The 27,380-nt window shown below is 32.9% G+C and overlaps 3 protein-coding genes across 7 annotated transcripts in view; 2 read left to right on the top strand and 1 right to left on the bottom strand.

Moving 5' to 3' along the window:
• The window catches only part of LOC135137778 (heat shock 70 kDa protein-like), a 5,855-nt gene extending 2,538 nt beyond the window's left edge, over positions 1-3,317 (bottom strand). Inside the window, exon 1 of one of the 3 annotated variants that reach the window (XM_064067515.1) lies at positions 3,265-3,317. In XM_064067515.1, the coding sequence (XP_063923585.1) occupies positions 3,265-3,302 (38 nt within the window). In that variant the 5' untranslated portion in view covers positions 3,303-3,317. Of the gene's footprint in view, positions 1-826; positions 904-1,082; positions 1,189-3,264 lie in introns of those variants that run through there. The other 2 variants (XM_064067516.1, XM_064067517.1) reach the window with 2 other exon arrangements.
• On the top strand, positions 1,221-27,380 carry LOC135137320 (chymotrypsin inhibitor Ani s 6-like). Its single transcript, XM_064066944.1, has 4 exons — positions 1,221-1,440; positions 25,639-25,881; positions 26,943-27,128; positions 27,184-27,380. Exons 2-4 carry the CDS (start codon positions 25,830-25,832, stop codon positions 27,378-27,380), a joined length of 435 nt encoding a protein of 144 aa, XP_063923014.1. The 5' UTR covers positions 1,221-1,440; positions 25,639-25,829.
• Positions 1,384-15,668, top strand: LOC135137780 (lipase member K-like). Of its 3 annotated transcripts, XM_064067518.1 has the most exons (11): positions 1,384-1,445; positions 3,344-3,450; positions 4,918-5,041; positions 5,146-5,187; positions 13,583-13,655; positions 13,700-13,877; positions 13,936-14,050; positions 14,228-14,474; positions 14,742-14,900; positions 14,945-15,175; positions 15,233-15,668. In XM_064067518.1, exons 2-11 carry the CDS (start codon positions 3,417-3,419, stop codon positions 15,386-15,388), a joined length of 1,359 nt encoding a protein of 452 aa, XP_063923588.1. In that variant the 5' UTR covers positions 1,384-1,445; positions 3,344-3,416; the 3' UTR covers positions 15,389-15,668. The 3 variants fall into 3 exon arrangements, with proteins under 3 accessions (XP_063923588.1, XP_063923589.1, XP_063923590.1); XM_064067519.1 differs by lacking the exons at positions 1,384-1,445; positions 4,918-5,041; positions 5,146-5,187 and having other exon boundaries at positions 3,266-3,450; XM_064067520.1 differs by lacking the exons at positions 1,384-1,445; positions 3,344-3,450; positions 4,918-5,041; positions 5,146-5,187 and adding an exon at positions 11,650-12,024.

Here is a 27,380-nt window from a genome sequence, read left to right as displayed (position 1 = left end):
CATGATAAATGTTTAATCAAAATATATTTGCTTGTCTTCTCCAAAAAATTGGTACAGTTAGCTCAAAATTTTGCCCAATAAATCCCACCTAAAATATTCAAAATATGATGAATCTATACATTTATCATTCCACTCATATTTTTTGGATTTGCTTATGCAGGGTGACTCAAAAAAATTAATGAATGCGTTAATTTATTTTATTGATTTAGTTTTCCAGATTTTTGAAAAAAAAACATTTTACAATTTAATTTAGAATCTGTAAAACCAAATGCTTTGAAATCTTGAAGATGTTTTAACGTTATCATAAGCATTGTAAATTTTTCATCAGAATGTATTTGCTTATCCCCCAGAAAAAATTGATCACGTCACCTCAAAATTTTGCCGAATAAATCCTAGCGAAAATGTGCAAAATATGATGAGTCTCTACCTGTGATTTATTATGCATATTTTTTAGAATTGTTTATACAGGGTGCCTTCAAAATTAATGAATGAGTAAATTTATTTTATTGATTAAATCAGGAGCGGCTAACTCCATTTTCCCGAAAATTGAGATGCGTGTCGTTGCAGTTTAGTGACAACATTTTTGTAAAGGGGAAACTCATTATTGTACTTCAGGGGCGAGGATAATTTTGTCGAAGTAACATATGACCAATTTTTAACGTGACTAAATAGTTCAAACACCCATCATTCCTTAGTATTCAATCCTATAACTGTGCAAATATTAATACAAAATATGTTAATTTTTTTTTACATTTAAAACGATAGAGATATCAATATTTTTTATCCCTTTACATTAGGCTGCATTCCACTTAAATTGTAAATTTACCAGTATGAAATATGGCGAAATTTTTTGTCACTCACTGAAGAACCAGAAAATACCAACACAACTCTTCTGTAAAATGCTTGGGTAAAGTACTCAATAACGAATTCCTTTAAGAATTAGTAATCAGGCATTGCCAACCTTCAGACAAACTCCAAATAATATTCAGGCAAGAGACATCGAAACTGACAAAGTAAATATTACAAAGCTCTTTTTCATGCACATGAGGAACAAAAGTAAATGTTTTCCATGATACGCCTACCTGTTCTTTCGAATTTATTAAAGTTAATCTTGTTCTTGGAGTTTATTTCGTCACCACTACTACCAACCACCAACACACACACGCTTGTCTTCCGCCGTCATGTCAAACGTCAAACGTCAGTTAATTTTATCTGTGATTCTCGATTTTGTACATTACTACGTATATAACATGCGCGTCTAAAATAACGCGCCTCCTACATCGAACCTTTTCTGAGATAGACTATATGCAACTAACAATACCAATACCATCGTCTAATAAAGGACAATAATAATATATGACGCTACGTTCACGATGCTATGTGCTGTAGTGTTGATTACTGGTCTGTGCGTTGATTCCAAATAGGCTTTCACAGGTGTCGGTAAGGTAAAGATCATAGTAATGTGATTACTACTGATGCTGTTTATGAGTACTTTTCAAATTAAATAAACGTTTTTGTGTTGTGTCCAGTCTGGAACTCCACACTAGTTTATTACTGCATTTTTTTTGCAGAGGGGCACGTGCTACCCCAAAATCACAAACACACTGGACATAACAAAATAGTAATTTTCAATATTTAAAAAAATTATTCGGAAATTTGTGTCGTAATCATCAAAACTAATTTTTTTATCTCGTTCCATTTGAATAAAATGTATCAAAACTTATGTCGTGTCTTGGCTATATGATATGTTGCTGGTGAGTGCTGATAAAAGCGGAAAACAAATCATTAGTCATTTAGACCTTTTGTTTACACCGTTGCCATGGAAACCGTGCGTCTAGTATGTACCTGGAATCGTATCCTCGAAGAGTACCACTAGCAGTGGGTTTCATTTTCACTCTGCGCGACTGAAATTGTTTAATTTTAAATAAAAATAATAAATTCAGTTGAATATTTAATAAAAAACCGTCTTGTGTCTTACGACGGTAAAATGTTTGTGAAAATTTAAAGAGAGCTATCCCCGATTTATTAATAAAAAAAGTGTTGATTACAAAACAAATATGGTAAATTTTTGTGGATGTGAGGTTGTGAAAAAAATTGGTCGAAGGTTATTTCGACAGAACTTCCCTCGCTCCTGAAGTGAAGTAGAAGAAATCCAACTTTTTGATTGACTTATAACATTTGAATTCGCGAATTTTATATATTTTTTTTATGATAACCCTTGTAAGGCAAAATAAAGGTAATATGTATGTAATATGAAAGTAGAAGTAAAAAAGTTGCCATGCTTACAACAACTTTAAAACATCTGCAAGATTTCAAAGTATTCAGTTTTGCAGCTCCTGAATAAATCAATAAAATAAATTCACGCATTCATTAATTTTTTTGAGTCACCTGTATACGCAAATACAAAAAATATGAAAGGAATGATAAATTACAAGGACAGACTCATCATACAATTTAGATAGGATCCATTCGGCAAAATTTTGAGCTGACGTCATCAATTTTTCGGATGGGATAAGTAAATATATTTTGATTAAACATTTATCATGTTTATTCTAACTGTAAAACATTTGTATGATCGCAAAGCATTTGGTTTTTCCAAAAATCTGGACGTTTCGGTTAAAAACTTAACACGGATTCGTAAACTACACGTGTATGACTATGTTATTTGATACAGTTTAAAACCCATTCATATACAGTACACAATTTGAGGTGACATAATTACATTGTTGGTGCGGATAATTAGGCAAAGTTTGGTTAGTGTTTTATCACCTATATGATATTCGTAGTAGGTACACATATAAAATTTGACAAAAATCGGTGCGGTAGTCTCGGAGATTATCTAACAAAAATCGACACAGACGGCTAGACGGAAACGGGAGACCCATTTTTTTTGTACTCTAGGAAAAATACAATAGCAGCCCAATGGAGTGTTATTTACACCACTGGTTTTTACTTTATGGAGTTTATCAGAAAACAAACAACGCAAACAATTTTTATCATTTTCCGGACACGGGATTTGTTGGAATGTTCTTTTTAGATGTGGCTCCATTTTCTGTGTAAACTAACCTAGCCTTCAAAATTGACGAATGTTACAGGGCCAAAATGGGCATGAAGTATGTGACATAAAATATCTACAATTGCGGAGTAGAAACCACGTTGTTCTCATCCGTGAGAGTATCGATTCTTGTTCATATTTTTTAATAAAAGCAGATTCTACTACATCAATAAAAAGTACCGACCTATTTTAATGCCAATTGTACTTACCTATATAAATTGCTTCCTTTATTCTTACGTGAACACATAGTTTAAATAATTAATGACAACACTGCAGAATTATTTTCAGATTGAGTTTGTAAGAAGACACAAATCACAGACTAACCAATACGCTGTAAGACCAAACACTAAAATAAAACAGGATGCGGCTCTCTGGGTCTGGACAAATGGGTGCAGGTAAAAGTCCACTAATTTTAAAATAATATGCCGTTCTTAGGTGAGGGTTAGTATTTACCATAGACAAACTCAGATAAGATGCGTAGAAACATATGTCTGGACATTGAGTGAATGTAAAAATGAAAACCACGCATCACGTGGCTCTGTTTATGGAAAGTTGCAGTTGCATGTGGTCTACCATAGAAATAATATTATATGGAAGTAACTTAGAGAGAGACGCGCGTTGTCAACACAGTGGGACAGAGATAGGGCTCTCTGGGTGGCAAGACATTGACGCGAAACTGCAGAGCACTGTGTTTCTGAAGCTTTCTTTCGTGCTGGCGCATGGTGTTTGAAGGTGTATTTTTGCAAATTTACGATTTTTAGGCTCAAGTTACCTTATTTAAATGTCTACGGTCTTCTTAAGTTGTATTTTATCGGACTATTTGTTAAACATCGTGAAATCGTGTTGTGGTTATAATTGCATAGAACGTGCAAAGAAAGCAATCCTGTTTCATTTCATAGGTAATAATCACATACACAGACGAAGGATTTCGTAAATAATTTAAAAATTTTGTTAGATTCCCTAAACATTCCGAGTTACGAAAAAACTGATTATTGCTACAAAAAGAGGGAATTTTATATCTATTGATTATTGTTTTAGTTATTTGTACATGGATTTAGAAAATAGATTTTAGTACAAAATTCCACACAATTTAATATGTTTAATTTAATTAGACATCCTGTCACTTTTATCGAAACTTTAATTAATTACTTTTATCCTAAAAACTTCAGAATTACCAATGGACATACACAAGATTAGTTAACTTGTAGAAGATTATTGTACTAAGTGAATTCGTAATATATTGCAGATTCTGTATACATATAATTTTATTAAAAGACTATCTCCACCACTTAACATGATTTTTGTTGTTTCACATTACACATTATTTTAATGTAAACTGTAAAAATATAGTTTTCATAGTTTGTTATAATTGATTGTTTGAACAAATTCGCAAGAAAACGTATTAATTCCCGTTCAAATGAAGCGTTTCTTGCCACCCAGCACGTGATACGTGGTCAGCCGTCCTTTCCCCACTGATGTATAACGGCTATAGCTATTTCTTTCTTATGTTGATTACACTCGCTCGCGTATGGAAACGTATACAAGGCTCCATCCACTCCTTTATTAGATCAATGGTGGTCCACCATTACTCATTTCTGTGAGATGAACTCCTTTGAACGTTGTTTTCTTTATTCTGTGTTGTGGTTTGACTCGTTTCAAGTGTTTATTGGACAATATTTATGCGTTATTCGTTTATTCGCTTATAGAATAAAATTCCTATTGTTACTAGGAACTAGGTAAGTACTTTAATAATAATGTGGAAAGAAAATTGCCTAGTGCGTTTTGTAAAATTTCACCCACTTTCCATTTCTGTATTTAATAGACTATTTATTACACACTGTTGATTTTAACCAATTTTACAGGAACATCAAAAATAATTAAATCAGAGTCACTGGGAGGAGGAAATAATTATAAATTAATATTGGTTTTTGATTTGAAGACTACAAAAGCACAAGTACCTACGTTATTTCTTCTAGTTATTGTTTGGTAAGTGTATAAATAGCTACCTATCTAATATTTTAAAAAATGTTACTTCATTACTTACTTCATTTCAATGAATTTCTGGTATTAATAACATTTTATTCTTGCAGGTTACAAACCCATTCTACAATATTACAGACGTGTGTCAGGAGGTAATTAGTATTATTATATTCTTTAGTAATATTCAGTTAGATTATTTGGTTGCGATTTTTCAATATGACAAAACAAATTGCTAGCTACAAATGTAGATACCCATTATGTACAAGTGCATATTACAGAGGCAATCAAAATAAAACTTTTTTTACATTCCCGTCTGTAGAATGTGTTAGAAAACAATGGTTTGAAGCTATGAACCATCACTTAATTAAAAAGTTGAGTACTCTGCCACAAAAATGTATTTTTTCACTAGCAGCCATGACGCATGCAAATGTCGACTCACTTAGAGGTAGCAAATTCAACTTTTGCGACCACCGGTTCAAAAAGAAAAATTGAGGTTATGTACGCAATGTTTGATGTGATTATTTCTTAAAAAATGAACAAATGTGTGCTACAAACATTACTTGAGTATACGTATGGTAGTTGGTGGACGATAGAAGATAAAATGATTAACTCAGCGACAAGTATAAACGGTTTTCTTTGTGTTGAAGAATTAAATCAAGTTTGATTAGAAATCAAAACAAAATCATGTTGCGTCAAAAAATTGAACGTTTATTTTTTCAGTTTATTGTTTTATGGTTTCTACTAGTGAAAAAAATAGTATATTAACCACGGTTGCAAAGCCACTTCTAGACCTCGCGCTTCAGAGCCCTCGACGCTGCGCGTCTCGGGTTCTAATTTGCGCTCGGTCTAGAATGCTTGGCTCTGCAACCTTGGCTAATAATATACTATTTTCTACCGCCCACGTTTTTTGGTTTTCTAATAGAGCTATTAACGCACGCAAATGACGTCACAGCAGTTCGTTAATAGCGGATAGGCGTCCTTTAATAGATCTGGTGTAATTTAGATCGGTAAGATTGGTAGCAATGACGAGAAATGTCAGGTGAATGTCAGTGGCAAATCTAAACTTAAAATTTCCCACGTTTCCGGACGCGTAACTTCTTCGCAAGACATTTTAACCAATTTTAAATTACAAAAACTCGAATTGATTCGAATTACAATTGTTGTTGTGAAAATTCGAACCTCAAATATTTCGTGGTTAGTGCCAGACCAACTCATCACCAACCACGACAAAAGTCCCCAGATTAAAAAAAATGCAAATTTCAATTAAATTTTGGGAAAAAACGTGTGCGATAGAAAAAATAGTATAAATAACTCGTTCATAAGGCCATCAATATTTGCCTTATGAAACTCGTTCTTTAATATACTATTATGTGGATATCATTTTTCTGACACTGCTTTTACAAGTACATTAAGGAAACGGTTAAATAAATTTGCAGTTCCATCATGTTTCGACGGCTCAAAAATATGTGGACTTTCTGCAGATCTAACTTTGAATCCTAATTGTAATAACTGTAATGATTCCGAAATGTCTGCAAGTTCAAATAGTAATTGTGTTGACAATCTCAGTGGTGATTCTGATTTAACAAATCCAATTTATTCTGATTGTGACTTTGATCAAAAGGTTGATTTATTTGATATTGCTAATACATCGAAAAAATCCTCTGATTCTACACTTAAAAAGAGAAAGAGAGAAATGTCTGAATCACATTTAGGAAGGGCAAAGCGACAAAATGGAATTTTACAGCAAATTAATTGCAAATCAGTAAAAAATGTAACCCCTAGAAAAAAACATTTATATTTTTCATGTAGAAATTTGAACGTTCTGTTACACAAATTATAAACCAAACTCCTGAAGTCAAAGGATAAAATAAAGACCGCATACGATTTAAGTAACAGTCCACTTTTTAACACCATTGAAAATAATTTTGACGCTTCTGGGGTCTCTTTTATAAAATCACAGTTTGTAAATGCAAACAGAAAGAGACCACGTTATACTACAAAAAGCAAAATATTTGGATTAGCTTTATATAAAAGAGGACCTAGATGTTACAGGTTTTTACAGCAGTTTGTAAAGTTACCTTGCAAATCCACTTTGCAAAAATTGTTAATGAAAGTACCATTTGAAACTGGTATAAACCAGCAATTGTTGGACAAAATTAAGAGGGACGTAAAAAAGGACACCTGTAAAGCCAACAATTTGTTCCATTATGTTTGACGAAATGGCTTTGTCAGAGGAGCTGACATATTGAAAAACTTCAGATAAATTTGTAGGGTATGTTGACTTGGGAGGTTCTCGTCGCCAAAATATTGTTGCTAATCACGCTTTAGTGTTTATGGTAAGGGGTCTACGTAAGTCATTTAAACAACCTGTGGCTTACTACTTTACGAGAGACACAATAAAGACAACAGACTTAACGACAATATTATCTGAAGTCATTACAGCAGTTCAATCTACAGGTTTAATTCCAGTAGCCATTGTTTGTGATCAGGCTTCAACAAATAGGTCAACAATTAAGGACAAGGTGATACGCTCGACTGGTAACGTTAATAAACCGTATTTTCTTGACAATAACAAAAAAATCTGTGTTATACATGATGTTCCCCATCTGCTAAAAAATACTAGAACGGCTCTTGCGAAATATAATATTAAATATGACACAAATAAAACAGCAAAGTTTGAGTATCTCCAAAAGGCTTATAATAATGATCAGAAAACTAGACGTTTTTCCCTGTTACCTCGAATAAGAAGGTCATATTTGGATGTCGACAAAAAGAATTCATTTCTTAAAATGAAAGTATCTGTAGCAGCTAAAACTATGAGTCATAGTATGGCTGCTGCTATTGAATCACAAGTATGTACTGGGAATAATCCTTTACCATCTGAAGCTATTCATACTGCGGAATTTGTTGCTGACATTGATAAACTTTTTGATTCTTTCAATGGCATTTCTAGGTACCCTGTCAAAAGTAAACCTTTGAGATGTAGTATTACAAAAAAGTCCAGGCACATAACATTTTGGGATCAAATTATTCACAAAATAGATAACTGGCAATTTCAGCCGACGAACGGAGGCAAAATAAAGCAAAAAATGCCTGTTAAAACTGGTTGGAAGAACAACATCAGAGCGATGAAGGAGGTCTGGAAAATTTGTAAAGGTGCTGGAATGACATTTACGCCCCAGGTCATTTTGTCAAGATAGTCTTGAAAATTTATTTGGCACAATTCGTCAACATCGTCATGGAAATGTAAATCCTTCATGTTTCCAATTTATTGGATCTTTAAAGACATCGATTTTAAATAATTTAGCTTCAAATAGAAGTCCAGGTGGTAATTGTGAAAAAGACGAATGTCGGTTACTCAATAATTTGCAAGACTATTTATAACAGGAAAATGAATTAGCCACACCTTTGGTTGAGCATGAGAATAATGAATTATTGAATCTTGAATTACCTCCTCCAGTTTTCATTAACGATTGCAATTTTGATACACAGGCATTAACGTATGTTTGTGGTTATTTTGTAAAAAAAATTGAACATTTTACTTGTACTGAATGTAGGAATTGCTTGATTGACGAAAACTGGCGACCATACCTATCATATATTCACATATTTTAAGGAATATGATGACAACATGCAAAGACTGAAATATGTCACAAACCACCTATTACAATATATTGCTCATGTTCATGATATTATTGTACTATGCATAGATAGACTAGGGCATATTTCAAATATAAAAACCAAAATTTTTAATGTTATTAAAGAAAACACAGATTTTACTTGGTTCACTTGCGAAGACCACAAAAAAGATATTGTGATGTTATTACTTAATATAGCATTTGACTTAATAGCAAAAAAGCATGCAGGTACTATTCAAAAAAGTATAGAGGAAGCAAGAAATGCTAAAAAACAAAAAAATAAATAAAAAAAAAATTCATGCTAGTAGATAATAATTTCTGTACACATTAAAACACTAATTAATTATTCTTCAATGCACAGAATGTCTCCAAACTGTTTTAAATAATATACAACACTCTCATATATTTGTACAACGTAAATTATTAATTCTTTGGTTACATAATGCAGTCTTAATTTAAAAAATCCAAATTTAAAGATCTACCATCTTCTTGTCCTATAAATTGAATCGGTTGCACACAATATTAATTTAATTCTGTTTTTTAATTTAATAAAAGGCTGGTCGTTAATACCTTTAAAGGTAACTGTAAAAAGCTTCTTAAAGATCTGTATGAACTTCTTAAATTTCTATAAAAAATTATCTTATTACCGCCACAATCGTTTTGGGTTACAAAATGGTTGATAGAGCAAACTTGTGGAGTCTGTTATGAGCGGTACTCTTAAAAAATTATCACTAAAGTGGTCTTCACGCAAATAAATCTTGCTTTGTCTATGGTATTTACTAAGAAATGGTCATTGTTTCCACTAAGTACCTGTTCGTCTTGATAAATATGCCAAGAATATATAACAGGAAACTTTCTCTTCTACCTGAAGACGGTAGGTAGTGTGTACCGAAACACGTGTACCAGCGCAATTAAAATATTTAAATTCATTAAGGTTTTTTACTTGACCAATCAAGTACTTACAAGGAAACGTGTCAGATGATACAATTTTTCAAAGGAGTAAGGAGACGATTTTATGTAGTACATACCTACCATTAATGAGAATTAATGTAAATAAGTTCGAATCTAACCTTTCCAACATATTTTTTAGAATAAGCTATATGTGAAGTAAAATACATTTATATTATATCAGCATCGAAATATTACATTTATACAGGTCGCTAGAATGTATGAAAACGGGTACGAGAAGTTGTGTTCTAATTAACTATTCGTTAAAAAAATTCTTTTTGGTTCATTTGTGTTCGAGATTCAGTGCTTAAAATTAAATTGATGAATGTTGCCAATTATTTACTATTTTAAAATTTCCAAATGAGAATGTATTCAGATTAACTACATAATATTTAAGTTAGGAAAAACCATTCATCCCCTTAGACATTATTCATTATTACTTATTTCATCTGAATAAAGTTGCTTATTTCTTCGGTGTCACATAAGAAAAATAAAATTTCTAAGACTGCATGGAGTAAAATTACAATTTTCATGATTGTTAAACTGTGTTAGAAACAAGAAAGGTTAAAAACCTAACATGAACGATAAATTTATAATCAACAAATTTACACCACGTCTCACCTTTCTTATTTGGAGACATTAATTGTGCCGTCGCCGTCAGTATGATTAAGTTTCGTTTAAACAAAGGCTATTTTATGAAATTACCGAATCAAAATAAACCTATGTAGATAAATTTAATGCTTACCGAGTGGTTGCACCTACACCAGACAAAACAACAAGTGACGCATCCCAAACAGATAAGCCTGCTGTACTACCAACCCCCTTACCAGATTTCTACCCACAAATTCCCTAGACGAGCTTCCAAACCACCAGCAAGAAACTAAAGCTATACATGGTTGCCGATGATTTTCTGAATTCATTTTTCAAATTACTTTTTCGAGATTTATATATAGGGCACATACATTTTCTTCTCAGTCCTTATTGGGACCTATTCTGTAACATCTTGTTTATTTTAACAGGGTATTAAAAATTAACACCCTGTGTATTTGTCAATTCTTATTCTGTAGGATCGTACTTGTTAAAACTTAAATAGCTTTTAATACTTCATAATGTTTACAAAAAAAATCAACGCCATCTGGATGACTTTTTCAACTGAACACCCGACTTTGGAGAAAAAACACTGATAAACGTCGCAAAACTGATAGGGTCAGTGTAATTTTTTCAGTAAACGGCATAAATGGGAATAGAGTTCAGTCAGTAATTGCAAAAGTATAATTTTTTAACTACCTGAGTATATTTATAAAATTGAAAACAGCTTTATTAACAGAAATAAAATAATTAAATGAACTTCATCACTTGATGTGTGTTTAATTAGATTAATTAATAATAATCAGCTCTGACACCCTTACAATTGACGCTCGTTATTCAAATCATTGTTATAAACAACATTTTCCCAGATTTCATTAAACTTTATATTGGAACTTTTTTTTCTGTCAAAATTTTTGCGGCCTTAAGTTTAAAAGTAACGTTATTTTTAGCAACCCTAAACTAAACTTTTTTCTATATGGTTAAGATCTGTGTGATATGACGGTAGTCTTAACATTTGATGACCATGTTATCCTAATAATATCTCAAATTTATATATAAACTTTTATTTTATGTATTTACTTTTATTTTATGTATTTACTTTTAGATGTATGAAAGGTCGAATTTTACTATTCGCCAATGACACTAGTTTGATTAGCTGATAGGTACCAGGTTTACTACGAAATTTATCTTGTAGAGTTGCAGCTGATACGTTCCATATTGCGTATTTTGCATTACAGACACGTGCAGACATACTTATCTTATGGATCTTGTGGTCGGGGTCATTCTTGCATCAAAAATAGAATTTTTAAACTGCAGCGTAATGCAACCAGTGTCGTTGCAATTTTGGTAGAAGAACCTGTCGACACCAGTTTATAAAGTTAAATAGCTTTATTAACTTTATTAGCATTACATATCTATGAATATTTTATATGCAGAAAATTGCTTCATTACTGTATTGTCAAATTTTCGAGAAAATCAGTGAATCGTTTTTAATTTGATCAAAAAAAAATATTAGCCTTGAGTCAATCGAACCAGCTTTGGTGTTAGTAATTCAACATTTTTACAGTTCAGCCACCAAGTTTATCATACATCAGTGCTCTTATATCGACATAAAAGAAGATGATGATACCCATTTGGATTTTTTGCAAAAATGTGTATAACATACCTAGGGTACAAAATCAAAGCAGACTCATAAGCCACAAGTATAGGAGTATGTCATTTTATGAAATTTTTTGAGGAGACGTCATCAAATTGTTGGTGTGGATGATTAACAAACTTTAATTGGAACATACATTTTATAATTTTGATGGATAGGTATGCAAATATCATTTTAATTCTTGTAAATATTACAGGGAATGCTGGGAATGCTAACAATCACTAGGGAATGCTAGCTAGTCAGTCAGTGAATATCGATGCTTCGATAATATGAATAGTTTTGACTAGGCAATGTTAGCTTTCCCTAGGAAATGTGACATTTACTGATTCTCTCTCGGGAAAGTTGACTGGTATGTAGAGATTCTGGTTTCAGGAGGTCAAAATTAAATAATATTTTTATATGATAAAACATAGTAAATTTTTATTTACAGTAAATTACCAACAATAGTAAAAAACAAACAAAACCATTTTATATAAAAAAATATAAACATATATAAACCATTCGATGAACAAACTTGTGAAAAAGCTAAACATTTTTTTATTTGTTGAGACAAGGTAGAGATCCATGACAATTAAATGTGCATACAAGTTTTCTTTAACAGTCCAGCAGTAAAGACCATAGTAGTGTCAGAAACTTGGGCTGAAACAATAAATAATAATATATTTAGTCCAGGCCTCGTCGTTAAAATGTATTTCTATAATAATATTTCAAACAATTACAGATTACTATGCTACATCGAATGACATCTACTGAGTACAAATCTCAAAAGATGAAACTCTTGATATTTCAAAATAGATATAGGTAGTCTACAATGGGAATTACTTAGATATTAAGTAGTTTTCCTTTATCGCACAAAAAGGAACGTTCACATGTATGTAAACTGTCTAAAACATTTTTATTCGTGTTTAACATTCCTACTCGTAGAATCTAGATATGTTAAAAAATGTATATATTTTTAGATGATAATAGTTCAACATAAAATAATTTTTGCATGTAGTGTATTTTAATTTTTTATATGCAACATACCCACAAACCAAGTGGGGTCTTCAGTTAAAACTTATATGACATTGTATCCGAGTATGTCACAGTAAAATGAACTTTGTATCATTGATTATTTTTTTTGTAACGATTTCAATGTTACCAAGGCTATAACTGTGTTTTATTGATACATCATTAGCAAGTAAATTTCCGTAAGCTTTTTTACATATTTCTTCAGAAGAATAAATTATGATGCTGTTTACTTTTGATGTTACGGTACCTATGCAATTTCACATAGGTACATCTCTCCTACAGTGTCCACCGCCACTGCATGCAAACATGATACGTCTGTAATCAAAGAAAGTTCAGTCAAAAATGATAACAACAATTAAAAATACTATCGCTCAACTTATATATATATATAGAATATTAGAATATAAGTCAACGACACGAATTCCTTATTTTAATGTTCCAATTATCTCTTGTTTACTGAAAGTCTGTGTGGCTGGTAAATTACAGCGTATGTAGTTCCATGTGTAAACGAGCTAGAGTCAGCAATCACTATATTTTTCTGTAGTGACTACTCATTCGTCGTCTGCAAACGTAGACACTAAAGTTTCCATAAAATTTTCGGTCGTGTAAAATTTAATTTATAATGTTACTCACATACTTACTTCTGTTAGCCTTTGTTGAACCAATTTCACATTCCGTTAATACGAGACGCAATAATGTCTGCAGGCATTTTCGTGACTATTACTACCCAGACGACAACGAAAACTGCTACTACGATCCCGACACTACTCTCAGCATAGTAAGTTATACCGTCATCGCCTTCTTTTTACTAATCAACAATAGCCACAACTCATCGAAAAATATGCAGGAAAGGTAGAACTACACAATGTGACAACTGAAGATGGATATATCATTACTATGTTTCGAATACCGAATGGCAATCGTAAGGGTGTTATTTTGCTACATCACTCCATAGCCACGCATTCTCATATATATCTGTGGCAAGGTAACAATTCACTAGGTAAGCTAACTTCTTCGAAAAGACCTTCGTTTAATATGTCGTCATTTCTGGCCTAAAGCGCTCACCTTGTGGAGAGATGGTTTCGACGTTTGGTTGGCCAATCAGAGAGGAACTATTTTTTCGGACAAACATGTCAACATGACCAAATACGATTTTGCCTACTGGGACTTCAGGTAAGTTTCATAACTTATTCGTGTAATTATATCACCAGTATAAATTTATTTGTTCGGTCTGTTTAGTTACTAATGAACAAGTCGTTCTTGCTTTCTAACCTGCCATTAATACACATAAAATTAATATTTGCAAATATCCAGTATTAAATGAGTGCTTTGACGTAATATTAATTACAGCGTCCACGAGATGGGATTATACGATGTTACCAGTGAACTAGAGTTGATACAAAGCAAGACCAACGGATCACAAGTGATTTTTTTTGGACATTCTTTAGGTTCCGCGATTGGTCTAATTTACTCAGCTTTGAAACCAATACAAGCCAGCAAATATCTAAAAACAATGATCCTTCTAGCAACACCTGCATACTTCGAACATGGAACGAGCCTCGTATTCTTGTTTATAAGATTGTCGTCTTATATTAAGGTATTTAACTGCAACGTTTTTAATTACGGTGTTTAAAACACGTAGACCTGGTTTATAGAAACCGAAGTTAAAGTTAATTCGCGATTAACTTCTAATTGAGGTTCGTTGCTAGGCGACGTGCAGGTTTTAACCAATCACGAGCTCCCATTTCACATTTTAATCCAGTGTTAAATTAATCGAGGATTAAATATTTAACTTGCGCTTCTATAAACCGGCCCGTATTTATTTAAAACAATATATGTAGTTAATTATAAACCAAAATTTTAGGCTTTCATGGATCTCATTCATTTGGGCAGCCCTTTGATCCTGCTGCCATTTATAATACCAGTATCCAGAGTTTTTTTACGACTTTTCCCTTTCATTTTATTCGTGGTGAATGTTTTCGTTTGGCAGTGTTGTGGTTACACACCAAGCGAAACCGACCCGGTAATGTCATACGATACAGCAGTTTTGCTGAAAATTTAATGTAGACTTTTTTTAATTACGATGGGGCGATCTATGCGGACAACTTTTCTTGGAAAACTTTGGCGCATTTTGGACAATTGGCTAATGCAAGAAACCGCTTTCAGATGTACGATTATGGTGAAAAAGAAAATTTGAAAATTTATGGTCAAAAAATTCCTCCGCTATATCCACTTCAAAACATAACAGTGCCAACACTCTTGGTATCGAGTTACAACGATACCTTAGTGTCCTTAAAAGTAAGTTAAAATGTTACATCTTATAACGTTTGAAGCATAATTTCTTTTTCTTGAAAGGATTGTGAAAACCTGTATCAACAACTGTCCCCAAAAGCCAAAGTTCATGGGCACTGGAAAATTTCAGGGTTAAATCATTTGGACTATCACCTTGGACTGCATCGGAAAGAAATTTTTGTTCATGAATTATTAGAATTTTTGAACAATTTGAAATAATTGAACACGATAATAGTGCTTGAATTTTAATATATTAAAAAATTAAATTAAAATATGATTGCATGTGCCTGTGATACTGAACTGTATATAAAAGAATGACATTTAGGTTACAAAATTTCGTCTTCATGGCAATAGAAAATATTCTATTTAGGTATCTGAAGTCAGTAGAATTACACAAAATGTAAGTAGTGCATTTCATTAAAACTTCCATAATGAAATTTCTTATCTTACGCCTATTGACCTACTCTAATTAGTAGAAAATAAAACGTAATTTATCATACTTAACAGATGTTTAATTTATCAATTATTCATGCATATATTAGCGTACACTATGATTCACTAAGGATTTTTTTTGTTTGTGTTCAAGGGTCAATTATAATCAGCTTGCTTTGACATACACTTCTTGCATCCGGGTAATTGATGATCAAGATTTTGTGTTGTTAGACACATAGGTACAATAAAATTATTTAGGTGCCTATGTATTTTTCTAAACTTGCGATTTTTACTAAATCTGTAATTTCTGAAATGTTTTCTTTTAAAGGATATTTTTCCAAGTGCAGTATAGTACAGTGGCGAAGATGGTTTTATTAATTTTTCTTTTCTAATGAAAACATAGTTAAAATAATGTTGAACGAAATTTTTCTTTTAGGTAGGTAATTCGCATTTGTTTTTCTTTTACATAAAATAGATAACAACAAAAACTTGTTAATTACACAAGAATATTTTTTAAAAAGACATATATTGATTCAAGAAGCACACGAGTGATATAATTATTTAACAACCACGTTTAGAACATCGGTTGTTTGCTCTGGAATTGTGAGTGTACCTTAAAACTATCGTCCCACTCAAAATCTGTTCTTTCGTCTTTATCAATAATTTGATGAGAACTTGATTTGATGAATTGTGTTAGATGAACCCTACTTAAATTTTACTTCTACACTTACTGATTTATTGCTTCGCCCTTATTTTTTTTTACCTTAGATACGGAAATTTTTGGAAAAAAAAAAATTTGAAAATTTATCTTAGAAACAACAAAACAAACTGCTCTGAAATGTTACACACGCGTCAATGTTATATTGTTATTACTATTGTCTAATTAACGATTTACATGGTAAATCGTTAATTAGACTTCATCGATTCGTTTCTTTTAAAAAGTTGATGACGTGTCAAAATGAAATCGTAACCAAAATCAATTTCTTTCAAAAATTTCATTACGTAACTCAAACATAATAAATCCGAATTAAAATGGGGAAAACAAATGTCCCAACGTGTAATAATTTAATTTTACTATATACATTTCAATATTTAACATTTTATATCGTGCAGCAATTTTCAATTTTTCTCTAAATAAGATTTAACTATATTTTACTTCATTAACTTGACACTTTTGCAACTGTAGGTACGTAGATACTTCTAATTTTATTTTGTTCATTGTAACTTTTTAATTAAAGATTTCAAATATTACTATTTAATTCTGTTGTGATTTTTTTCTGATTTTGTTAAATTTTGGCTGCTTTTTTTGGCATTACATCAAGATATTGTTACGTTGAACGGTGAATAAAATCGGCGTGAATAAAACTCAATAATTTACTTCTTAATAATTCAAATTTACACGACTGATTACCAGCGATTATGTACAAAATAATTCCGGCGCAACTTGACTGTACTTTCGTGGTCTCGACTTGCTGACTGAATAATAATCGTTCCCGAAGGGAGCCTCTATTTAAACCCATACTTCTTTCTAGATGTCAGCGATCAGGGTCTTTCTGGAATACCAGTCGCGAGTTCCGCTTCCAGGCTTTTCTGTAGCGAACGCCATCGACGATGAGTCATTGTCGCCGTACATCTCGAACCCACAAGCGTCGTACCGGGGCGGCGTATGGGTTATTTCGTAACAATATGATTCCATGTAGTTTGTTTTTGAATTGACTGTTGTGTAAAAAATCAGTTAATTCCAAAACCATTGAGGTACTATTAGTGGAGGGAGCGTTCCTCATTTAACCAATGGTAAAGAAACTCTTGCAAAAGAGCTCCACGCAAGAGTCATTTGTGACCCTTTCCGTTCTACATTGGACGCGGTCGGTTGTCAACAGAGGATCAGAGGCGGTGCACTTTGGTTACGAATGAGTTAATAGGTAGTAAATAGTAAAAAAATCTGTCCTTTACCCATTCATGACCCTTATCCATTATCCCATGCATTAAATGTACTTAATCAATGCCATTAACTTGCTACATGTTAATTTTTGTGTTATATGTCTAGCCTCTGGACAACCGCTTTCGAGCACGCCACTGGAGAAGCTAGAAGAGCTAATTATGATCCCAGTCGAAAGCACGGTATCAGGCGCTTTTTCAACCTTTTTTTCTTCCTCTAATCTATCTCCATGTCCAAACACACTCGAAAACAGCTATACGTATTCTGTGTATATTATGTTGCATAACGCTTAACAAAATCTATTTTGCGAATAATTGCACGACTGCACAGATCATAAAGGAAGAAATATAATTTGTCCATGGAACAATGAATGACCTTTTCACTGTTTCATGTTCTTGGTCTCGGTGATCCATTCCAGCAGGTTTTTTAAACGTTCTTCAACATTGTGATAATCCAAACTTCCCGCCTTTAAATTGACCTTGAAAAAGTTTGAAAGGCCCATGAAAAATTCAAAAATTCAAAATTTGGCTTTGGCTGTGATCGTCTAACAAAATGGAAACCTACGTTGTGTTTTTTTTTAAACTTGGCGGGAAGACGTTCTTTCATACAAGTGAGCATGCACTGCGTGTGAGTCGGGAGCGCAACAAATAATAGAATACGTTTTTTGGGAGGGGGCAATAAAAATTGCGCCCTCTCTCTAAGAGGAAAGAAGCTGCGAGCGAAGGCGACACGGACTTGCCATCTCAGCCCCAAAACTCCCTATCGTAGGAGCACCACAAAAGTACCCCTGGGGCGTTCTAGCACAAGCGGAGTTTGGGGCTACCGGTCGGGGCTGTTCTCCCCCCTCGACGGTGATTCTATCTATCGCAAGCTTACCCACACAGCACATCTCCATGACGAACATGCCGTCCGAAACTAGGCCATTACGATCGCAGATCCGCAGTTAGGTCTCGACTAAGGATAGAAGTCGACAGCAATACAACATGTCCATCTACCGTATTGCAATTGGTTCCAATAGTGGCTCATAATTTGACGTGTCTCAGTTCCTCTTATGCATATTCTGAGATGGTATTAAAAATATCCTGTTTCCTTCAATCCGATTAATTTTTCTTTTATTTTATTTACTTTTTGATTGTTAATTGATGTCTTTTTTGTTTTGTTTCATCTTTCCTTTTTTGACATCGTTTGACTCTTTAGTAGTCCTTTCTTATTATTAGAGAGCGGATTTTATGAAATTTGCATATCCGTTATTTTTTGCATATGAGTCTTGATATTTAATATGTGGACGAATCATGCTAATTAAAAATGAATACAGCTATAAAAAATTGCATATTTGCATATATTTGCCTTCTGCTGCATATTTCACGCAACGGGTGCATATTTTGCATTTTTATCAATTTTTGTGCTAATTTGAAAAAAAAAATTGTCATTTTATTGACATTTATCTAGAAAGACGAAATTTCATTAATCATATTGCAAATATTGTCCTGAGCTTTAAATAACTAGAAAAGTTTGGGTTTTATGGTAGTTTGGAGAAACCATTAGGTGTTAAGCCATCCTTCCAGGTAAATTCTGGCCCTAATTACTTTTGGAAATACCGTTCATTCCCAATATTTTTGTTCGTTACTTAAGTATATTAATAATATGTTTTATGGTGGTCGAAGGGACGTTATCCTATTTTTTTTCGTCGTGAGTGCATTGAAAGCATTTAAAGCGATACAGGTGTGTCAATATGTCCAAGATAACTCAAATTAATTTATGGATTAAACCTTTTCCTGGGCTTATTCTTCAAGAAGGAACCTTGTTTTGTCGCGACTGCTCTAAACCGGTAAGTATTTTTACATCTGTAGACATAGTACGCAGTTTTTCTAATTACAAATACATACTTTAGAATCACCGGAAAAACTTTTTGTTAGAATATTTCGAAAAATATTTAAAAATAATTTGTTACCAAAATACCTAGTTATTAAATAAATAGTCGATTACTACTATTTTTTAATTTATTCTGTTTATATTTAGTTTTTATTATAAGAATATTATCTTTAAAATGTGATTTATGTGTTAGTAAGATGTAATCAAACACTTTGCAATGTGATTTATGTATTTTTTGTAACAAAACGTAAGCTCAGGAAACCTCTTTTCTAATTTTTGGAGCATATGCAACTGCATATCTCCGCATATATTAAGAAAGAAACTGCATATTTACATAAATTTGATGCATATCATATGATCATATTTCCCAAAATTTTGCTGCATATTTTCCGCTCTCTACTTATTATTAATGTTTCGTTTTCGCTTTTCTGTTCTTTGAATATTTCACTTTGAAGTTGTAACTCGTGAGCATTTGCCTCCAAAACATTCCTCAATATTTTTCTTGCGTTCAGGTTAGTATTTTCAACAATCGAAGATATTGTTACGTTCTACGGGTATTTGAATTCGGCTCAACAAACTCAACAATTTATTTCTTAATAACTCGAATTACACGACTAAATATTACAGCGATTATGTACAGAATAACTCCGTGGTTCACTTGGATGAATTCGCTCACTCGCTGGACTTCTTGACTGAACGAATGCGCTCCCGACGACGGCCTCTATTTAAACTCGTATTCCCTTCTCGATGTTTCCCAATCGAGGTCTTTCTGGAATACTTCCTTTTCTAGACCTTTCTTTAGCGAAGGCCGCTTCGAGTGTTTTTCTAGACGCCGCAATCGAGACTTCCGGTACTCTGCTGGAGGGCTTTTTTTGTGCGAGCGCTGTCTGGGTGACGTCATCCACGATGCGTCATTATCGCCGTAAATACAGAAAACTCAGGAACCCATAGGCGTCCTACCGGGGCGGCGTATGGGTTTATTTCATAACAATATATTATCCGAGAGACCCAAAAGTGGCACAATTTTGGGTACCACAACTGCTTCGATAAAAAATTCTTTCGATCAAATTTCTGCTCCCACTCGTTTAATTGAAATTTGTGTTGTTTTTCCACGTCTTCATTATTTTTTGCGGGATGTAGCATGAGGAGAATTGTTTCTTCTATTTCATTTTCATGTGCATTTCCCAAAATTGCTGCTTTTAATAGTTCTTTCATTTTTACTTCCCGAGCGTAAGCAAAGGAAGTATTGTAATCGAGTCCGTCGACCGACTCTCTACTTTTACGTTTTCTCGATCTTTCATGACCCCTAGAAGACGAAGAAATAGGTCTCCCATTTCCGTCTGTCTGTCCGTCTGTCCGTCCGTCTGTCCGTCTGTTGTCCCGGATTTTTATTAGACAGATAATCTCCGAAAGTACTCGACCGATTGTTGTGAAATTTTGTACTTATATTAAGAATATCATGTAGATGGTAAAACGCTAACCAAAATTTGTCTAATCATCCCCACCACTAATGCGATGACGTCACTTCAAAATTGTACATAATAAATGGGTTTTCAATTGTATAAAATAACATAGTCCTACACATGTAGTTTACAACTCTGAATCGACTTTTCACCCGAAACGTCCAGATTTTTGGAAAAAAAATCAAAATTATAAAACAACATTTTGAAATTTAATTTTTAATCTGCTAACCAGAATACTTTGAAATGTTGCAGATGTTTTAAGGCTATAAGGAGCATCATAAATCTTTAGTCAAAAAATATTTGCTTATCCCCTCCAAAAACTTGATGACGTCAGCTCAAAAGTTTGTGGAATAAATCATATCTAAAATGTACAAAATATGATGAGTCTGTACTTGTGATCTATCACTCCATTCATATTTTTTGGATTTGCATATACAGGGTGACTCAAAAAAATTAATGAATGCGTAAATTTATTTTACTGATTTACTCAGAAACTACAAAACCGAATGCTTTGAAATCTTGCAGATGTTTTAAGGTTCTAAAGAGCATAATAAATGTTTAGTCAAAATATATTTGCTTATCCCCTCCAAAAAATTGATGACGTCAGCTCGAAAGTTTGCCGAATAAATCCTATCTAAACTGTAAAAATATGATGAGTCTGTACTTGTAATTTATCACTCCATTCATATTTTTTGGATTTGCATATACAGGGTGACTCAAAAAAATTAATGAATGCGTAAATATATTTTATTGATTTAATCAGGAACTACAAAACCGAATGCTCTGAAATCTTGCAGATGTTTTAAGGTCATAAAGAGCATAATAAATGTCTAGTCAAAATATATTTGCTTATCCCCTCCAAAAACTTGATGACGTCAGCTCGAAAGTTTGCCGAATAAATCATATCTAAAATGTACAAAATATGATGAGTCTGTACTTGTCATTTATCACTCCATTTATATTTTTTGGATTTGCATATACAGAGTGACTCAAAAAAATTAATGAATGCGTAAATATATTTTATTGATTTAATCAGGAACTACAAAACCGAATTCTTTGAAATCCACTGCGAAAAAAAAAACATAATAGGCATGCAGTCGTCACGTTTCCGACAGCGAGGGAAGTACTGTCTAAACTCTTTAGACCAATTTTTAACAACTCGTACTTCAAATAATAATGTTTATCACAAGCTTTACGCGGGCTTGAATAAATTTTATTTGCAATACTTTAAACATGACTCAACGTTAATATTTAACGCTATTTATATAGAGCATACGTTATTAGTGCATTTCGAATAGGTATGTATAACGTTTGATTGCATAATCTCTCTTAATAACCGATTCCTGTATTCGATCGCCTATACCGTAAGGTTTAGCGTGTACACTAAAGCAACGTTGCTAGGCAATGCAATGGTGTCAAGTGTCATCCATTAATAATTATTGTAAAAGATTGATAAGCGAAATCGTTCACGTCTATACGAAAATTCTCGAAGCTTGTGTACACTGTGTACGTTCCACGAACAGTCTCTCATTAGTAATTACATGATTACGATAACATTAAAATGTTTGCATCTTCAAACTTATGAGTGTTTTTAGGAAAAAAATGAGTGTGGTTAATTAATTAATCAATCCTCACCTCTGCGTTGGGAAGACAAAATCAGTCAAATTTCATTTTCTTTTAACCGCTGAGGCATGTAATCTGAACGTACTAATAGTTGAATTCTTTGAAATAGGTCTAAACATAGACAGTCAAAGTTAAGCATGCAGTGAGAAATGGAGAACATTCACAATTTTCCTGTTGATTATCTGCTTTAAATTTGTTTCATTTTGTCTACACTTGTGCGGATCTTTATAATGGTATTCATAAAAAGAAAATGGTAGATTCGAATTTTGTAATTTTTTAAATTAGTCGGATTATATGTATTTCAAGAGCGAGGGAAGTTCTGTCGAAATAATCTTCGACCAATTTTTTTTCGAGATATGTCTCTTGCTCACCTTTGTCTGAATTCTGAAATATCGTTTTTTGGCTTCTTTTATCTTTTTTTTATAAACGTTTCAATCTCCCTCGTCTTTTTGATTGTTGATTGATGTCTTTTTTGTTTTGTTTCATATTTCCTTTTTTCACATTGTTGTCCTGGAATTAATTACCTTGCAACTTGCAACACTGTTTAGTAATCCTTTGTTATTATTAATAACAAACACTTACTAAAAACGCTTACATGGCATACCTACATACACAACATCGAAAATCAAATTCAGAAGGATCCAAAAACTTGTTGGTCTTTTTTACATAATAAAAGAGGGTCTATTAGAATTCCGGGAACCAAGTCATATCAGGATTTAGAGTTATCATCACCGACTGAAATTGTGAATGATTTTGGTGCTTAATTTAGCAGTGTTTTCATTAGTTCCGATTCAAGTATTGATAACTCTCGTAACTTCACTGGAAAGGACATTCCTAATGCACTTGTTTCAGTGTCAGACATAACGGAAGAAGAAATTTTGCTAGCGTTAAAACGATCTAAACAATCTCTCACTTCAGCTACCGACTTAATACCTAGTTTTATACTGAAAGACTGCGCTTATGTATTAGTCAAACCGCTGCATTCTTTATTTTACTTAAGTTTAAGGACATCTTCTTTTCCTGAGAAATGGAAAAAGGCAACGGTTACACCAATTTTTAAGAAAGGCGACCCTTCTATGATACAAAACTACAGACCTATATGTTTACTGTGTAATTTTGTCAAAATCTTTGAAAATATTCTTTATGAAAGGATATATTCTAACATCAAAAGTTTGTAGAAAAAACATCAACTGTCACTAACTTAGTTTCTTTCTGTCAATACGCTGCTGAGCCTATAGATCACCAAAATCAGCTAGATGTTGTATACACAGACATTACCAAAGCCTTTGATCATATTTAACATTTTCTGCTTCTCAAAAAACTCCAGTGCTTTGGCTTTTCCAAACCGCTTTTAATTCTTATTAAATAGTACCTCTTTAACAGAGAGTTGGTCGTGAAATACCGTAACTTTATGTCTCAACCTTTCACCCCAAGATCCGGTGTGCCGCAAAGGTCTAATCTGGGCCCCTTGCTGTCCATATTGTTTATTAACGACATAGTTGATGGGCTGAACTGCAATAGACTATTATTTGCTGACGACTTAAAACTTTTCTTCAAATCTTTGAGCGATTGTCAACAACTTCAATTAGATTTAAATTGTCTAATTTACTGGGGAAGGTGTAATAGTCTCTCAATTAATCAATCTAAGTGCTTCGTTGTCTCTTACTCGAGAAAAGCTTCTGTTGTTAAGTTTGACTATTACCTGAAAGGCGTAGTCTTAACTCGTTTAGATAGGTACAAAGATTTAGGCGTTGTTTTTGATAATAAATTCTACTTTTATAATCACACTGATGAATGTATTTCCAAAACGTATAAAATGTATGGTTTCATATATCGTAGCTGTCGTGACTTTTCGAACACACACTCACTTATTGCCCTATTTAATTCTCTCGTCAGGTCATCTCTAGAATACTGTGCTTTGATTTGGTTTCCGATCTACAATACCTATATCGACCAAATAGAACGAATTCAAAGAAAATTTTTAAAATTTGTTGCGTATCTGACCGATGGCGTTTATCCCCCTCGAGGATACAATCATGAATTATTATTGGCCAGATTAATTGCAAACGACTTCACACAAGAAGGATAATTATTGTTGTTAAATTTTCATACAATTTACTAAAGAATAGAATAGATTGTCCATACCTCCTTGATAAGTTTTTCTTTGTTGTCCCTAGATTAAACTCCAGACAAAATCCTTTATTTTATGCACCTCGCTGTAAAACTAATGCTCTAAGTAGATCGCCCGTTGCGCTCATATGTAACTATTGTAACTTAATTAGCAGTGACTGTGATTTCAATTTCGATTCAGCTCAACATATATTTAATCTCTTCTAAAGTTGTTAGTGTTGTAATTGTATTAATATTATCCCCATTTTTGTTTATTAATATGTTTAGTTTGAGGTTACTCCTACAAACATTTAAGTTTAAGTTTCTGGTCTTAAGGGATTACTATGTTATCTTCATTAATTTGTAATTGTCTTAATTTTCATCCTTATTTTTTATTAATATCTTTAATAGGAGTATGTGCTTACTCATAGATTCATTTAAGTTTTAGACTCTAATCTGAGCGATTTAAATATTATATTGCTTTCTTTAATTGGTAATTATTTTAATTTTCGTATTTATTTATTGATAATATGTTTAATTATCATTTATATGCTTCATTCTTTTCTAATTGTTTCCTGTAATTGGGTGTTTTTTGCCCGTTGGAAATAAAGATTAATATTATTATTATTATTAATATTATTAATATTTTTAGGTTTTTGTGATGGGTTTTTTGAAAAGTAAACAAGTTTTACGTAAAACGGAGATAAAAACTGGAAGACCCCAATTATTATCAAAAAATAAGATCTAGCACTCGAAAAGTCTAAAATAACAATAGACATTTTAAAACGTAGTGCAACAATGTTTTCAACATGACTCACTTATCAGTTGTCAGATGTAAGACGGATAAAACTTATTTGTTTAAAACCGCTGACCGATAGAGGAAAATAGTGATATTTGACTTGTTAATGACGACACTTTCTGTACAAGTTACATCAGTTTCCTTTAAATTTTTCGATGCACAATTTCTTGAAAAATACATTTTTCTGTTTGTTAAGTTAGTCAGACTAATTGTACTCAACATTGTTTTTTAGGCACAACGATCTTGATAAAATCTTTATTTTTTGCCAAAATAATTTTGAAATAATTATTTTTGGAGTCAAGTGGCGATAAAAATATTTGTCAATAGCAACAATTAGGTATTTAAATCCTGCATTGCAACTGCACAATCAGAATCAAGACAAACTTGGTAAAGTCTACAACAATCCAAAAAAATTCTACCAAAATGTTTGGTACCATCATCGTCACCTTCTTCCTTCTAGGGGTCACATTTGGCAGTAAGTAACCAAAATTCCCATCAAACTAATAATAGTTATTTATCTTATTAGTGGGATAGAGCCATTATTACAGCACTACGAGTGTGAAGATTGCAGAAGACGAGGTCGTTAGACCGAGTCATCTGTAATCACACGAGTTGCTGTAATATGCTCTAGCCCACGTATGAAATACAAAACTTTATCTGCAACTGCCCAAAAATGAAAAAGAAAAAAAGCCGATTAAATTTTTTTATTAATTAAAAATCAAGAATCAAGAGAATTTTTGCAGTGTTATGACAACCGCTCAAATTTGTTGTAAACAACGCGTCAGTTTTTAGAAAAAAAATGTTGTTCAATCGAGAAATGAGTGATTCTGAAGCAGAAAGCTTGCCTTTCGAAACAGAAGAAGCTGCTACAAACCTAGTGTCTTCATTGTTCCCTGATAAATCAAAAACTAAATACGAAAAACGGTTCACTGACTGGTGTGCATCCAAGAAAATAAATCATGAAGCAAGATAGAAGGTGCTGTTGCCATTTTTTGAAAATTTGTCGAAAAGTTATAAATGCAGCAGCCTATGGGCTGTATGTGAAGGTACTGAAGGTTATATCGACACTTCGATTGAAAACAAGAAAAAGACCGCTTCTGATATTCTTGGAGGTGATCCTGGAGCCAGAACAAGTACGGCCAGTAGCTACAACCGAGATTCAAGCATTGTTAGAAGAGAAATCTTAAATACTGGAGCTGTAACAAACATTTTGTTAACAAAACCTAAGCATTATGGACAAAGATACAAATAATTTCATTTCATCTGGTATTAATATCAGTAATTGTAAGAAATGTATTATCGACGTGTATAGCAAATAAGTTAAGAATTAATCAATGTAATTTGTTGTAATTTACATGTTAATAAAATTCAACTAAGAAGTGGAGCCCTTCATTACACCACTAGTGGTGTAATCTTTCTATTACACCACTAGTGGAATAAGAGGGTTTATTACTCAACTCAAACAGTGCCGAATGAGTTGTGTAATAAGGCCTTTATAAAGCAGTTGTAGATAAAAATCATTTGACACCTATTTAGATAAACTACCCATCTGCTCCGAAAACGAAGAATACCAGAATTGCGGCACCGAGTGCCCACAAACCTGTCTAGAAATCTTTGAACCGAGAGAATGTACAGATGTATGTGTCCAGGGTTGTTTCTGCAAAGACGGTTATGTGAGGGCAGGAGAAAGCGGTTCTTGCGTACCCAGGGCGTCTTGTAAAAGTAAGTACTTTAGGCATTTTCTTAGATTTTTTGATATTACTTTTCCCAACTCTAGATGTACCCAAATGTCGAGTAAACGAGATATACTCAGAATGTGCAACGCTGTGTCCTCTGACTTGCCAACATAAGGAACCAAGGGTCTGCCCGGACATTTGTGTGGAAGGATGTGTTTGTAAAGACGGGTACATCAGAAGTGTGCTTGGAGGTCCTTGCGTTTTGGAAGATGTCTGTAGCGCTTACTCCTTGCTTTAA

This window comes from Zophobas morio, unplaced genomic scaffold (genome assembly GCF_036711695.1).
Source record: "Zophobas morio isolate AGI-343-1 ecotype UQ-CSIRO unplaced genomic scaffold, CSIRO_AGI_Zmor_V1 ptg000029l, whole genome shotgun sequence".
NCBI lineage: Eukaryota > Metazoa > Arthropoda > Insecta > Coleoptera > Tenebrionidae > Zophobas > Zophobas morio.
Note: the sequence above shows the minus strand (reverse complement) of the source record. Positions and strands in the feature narration are given on the sequence as shown.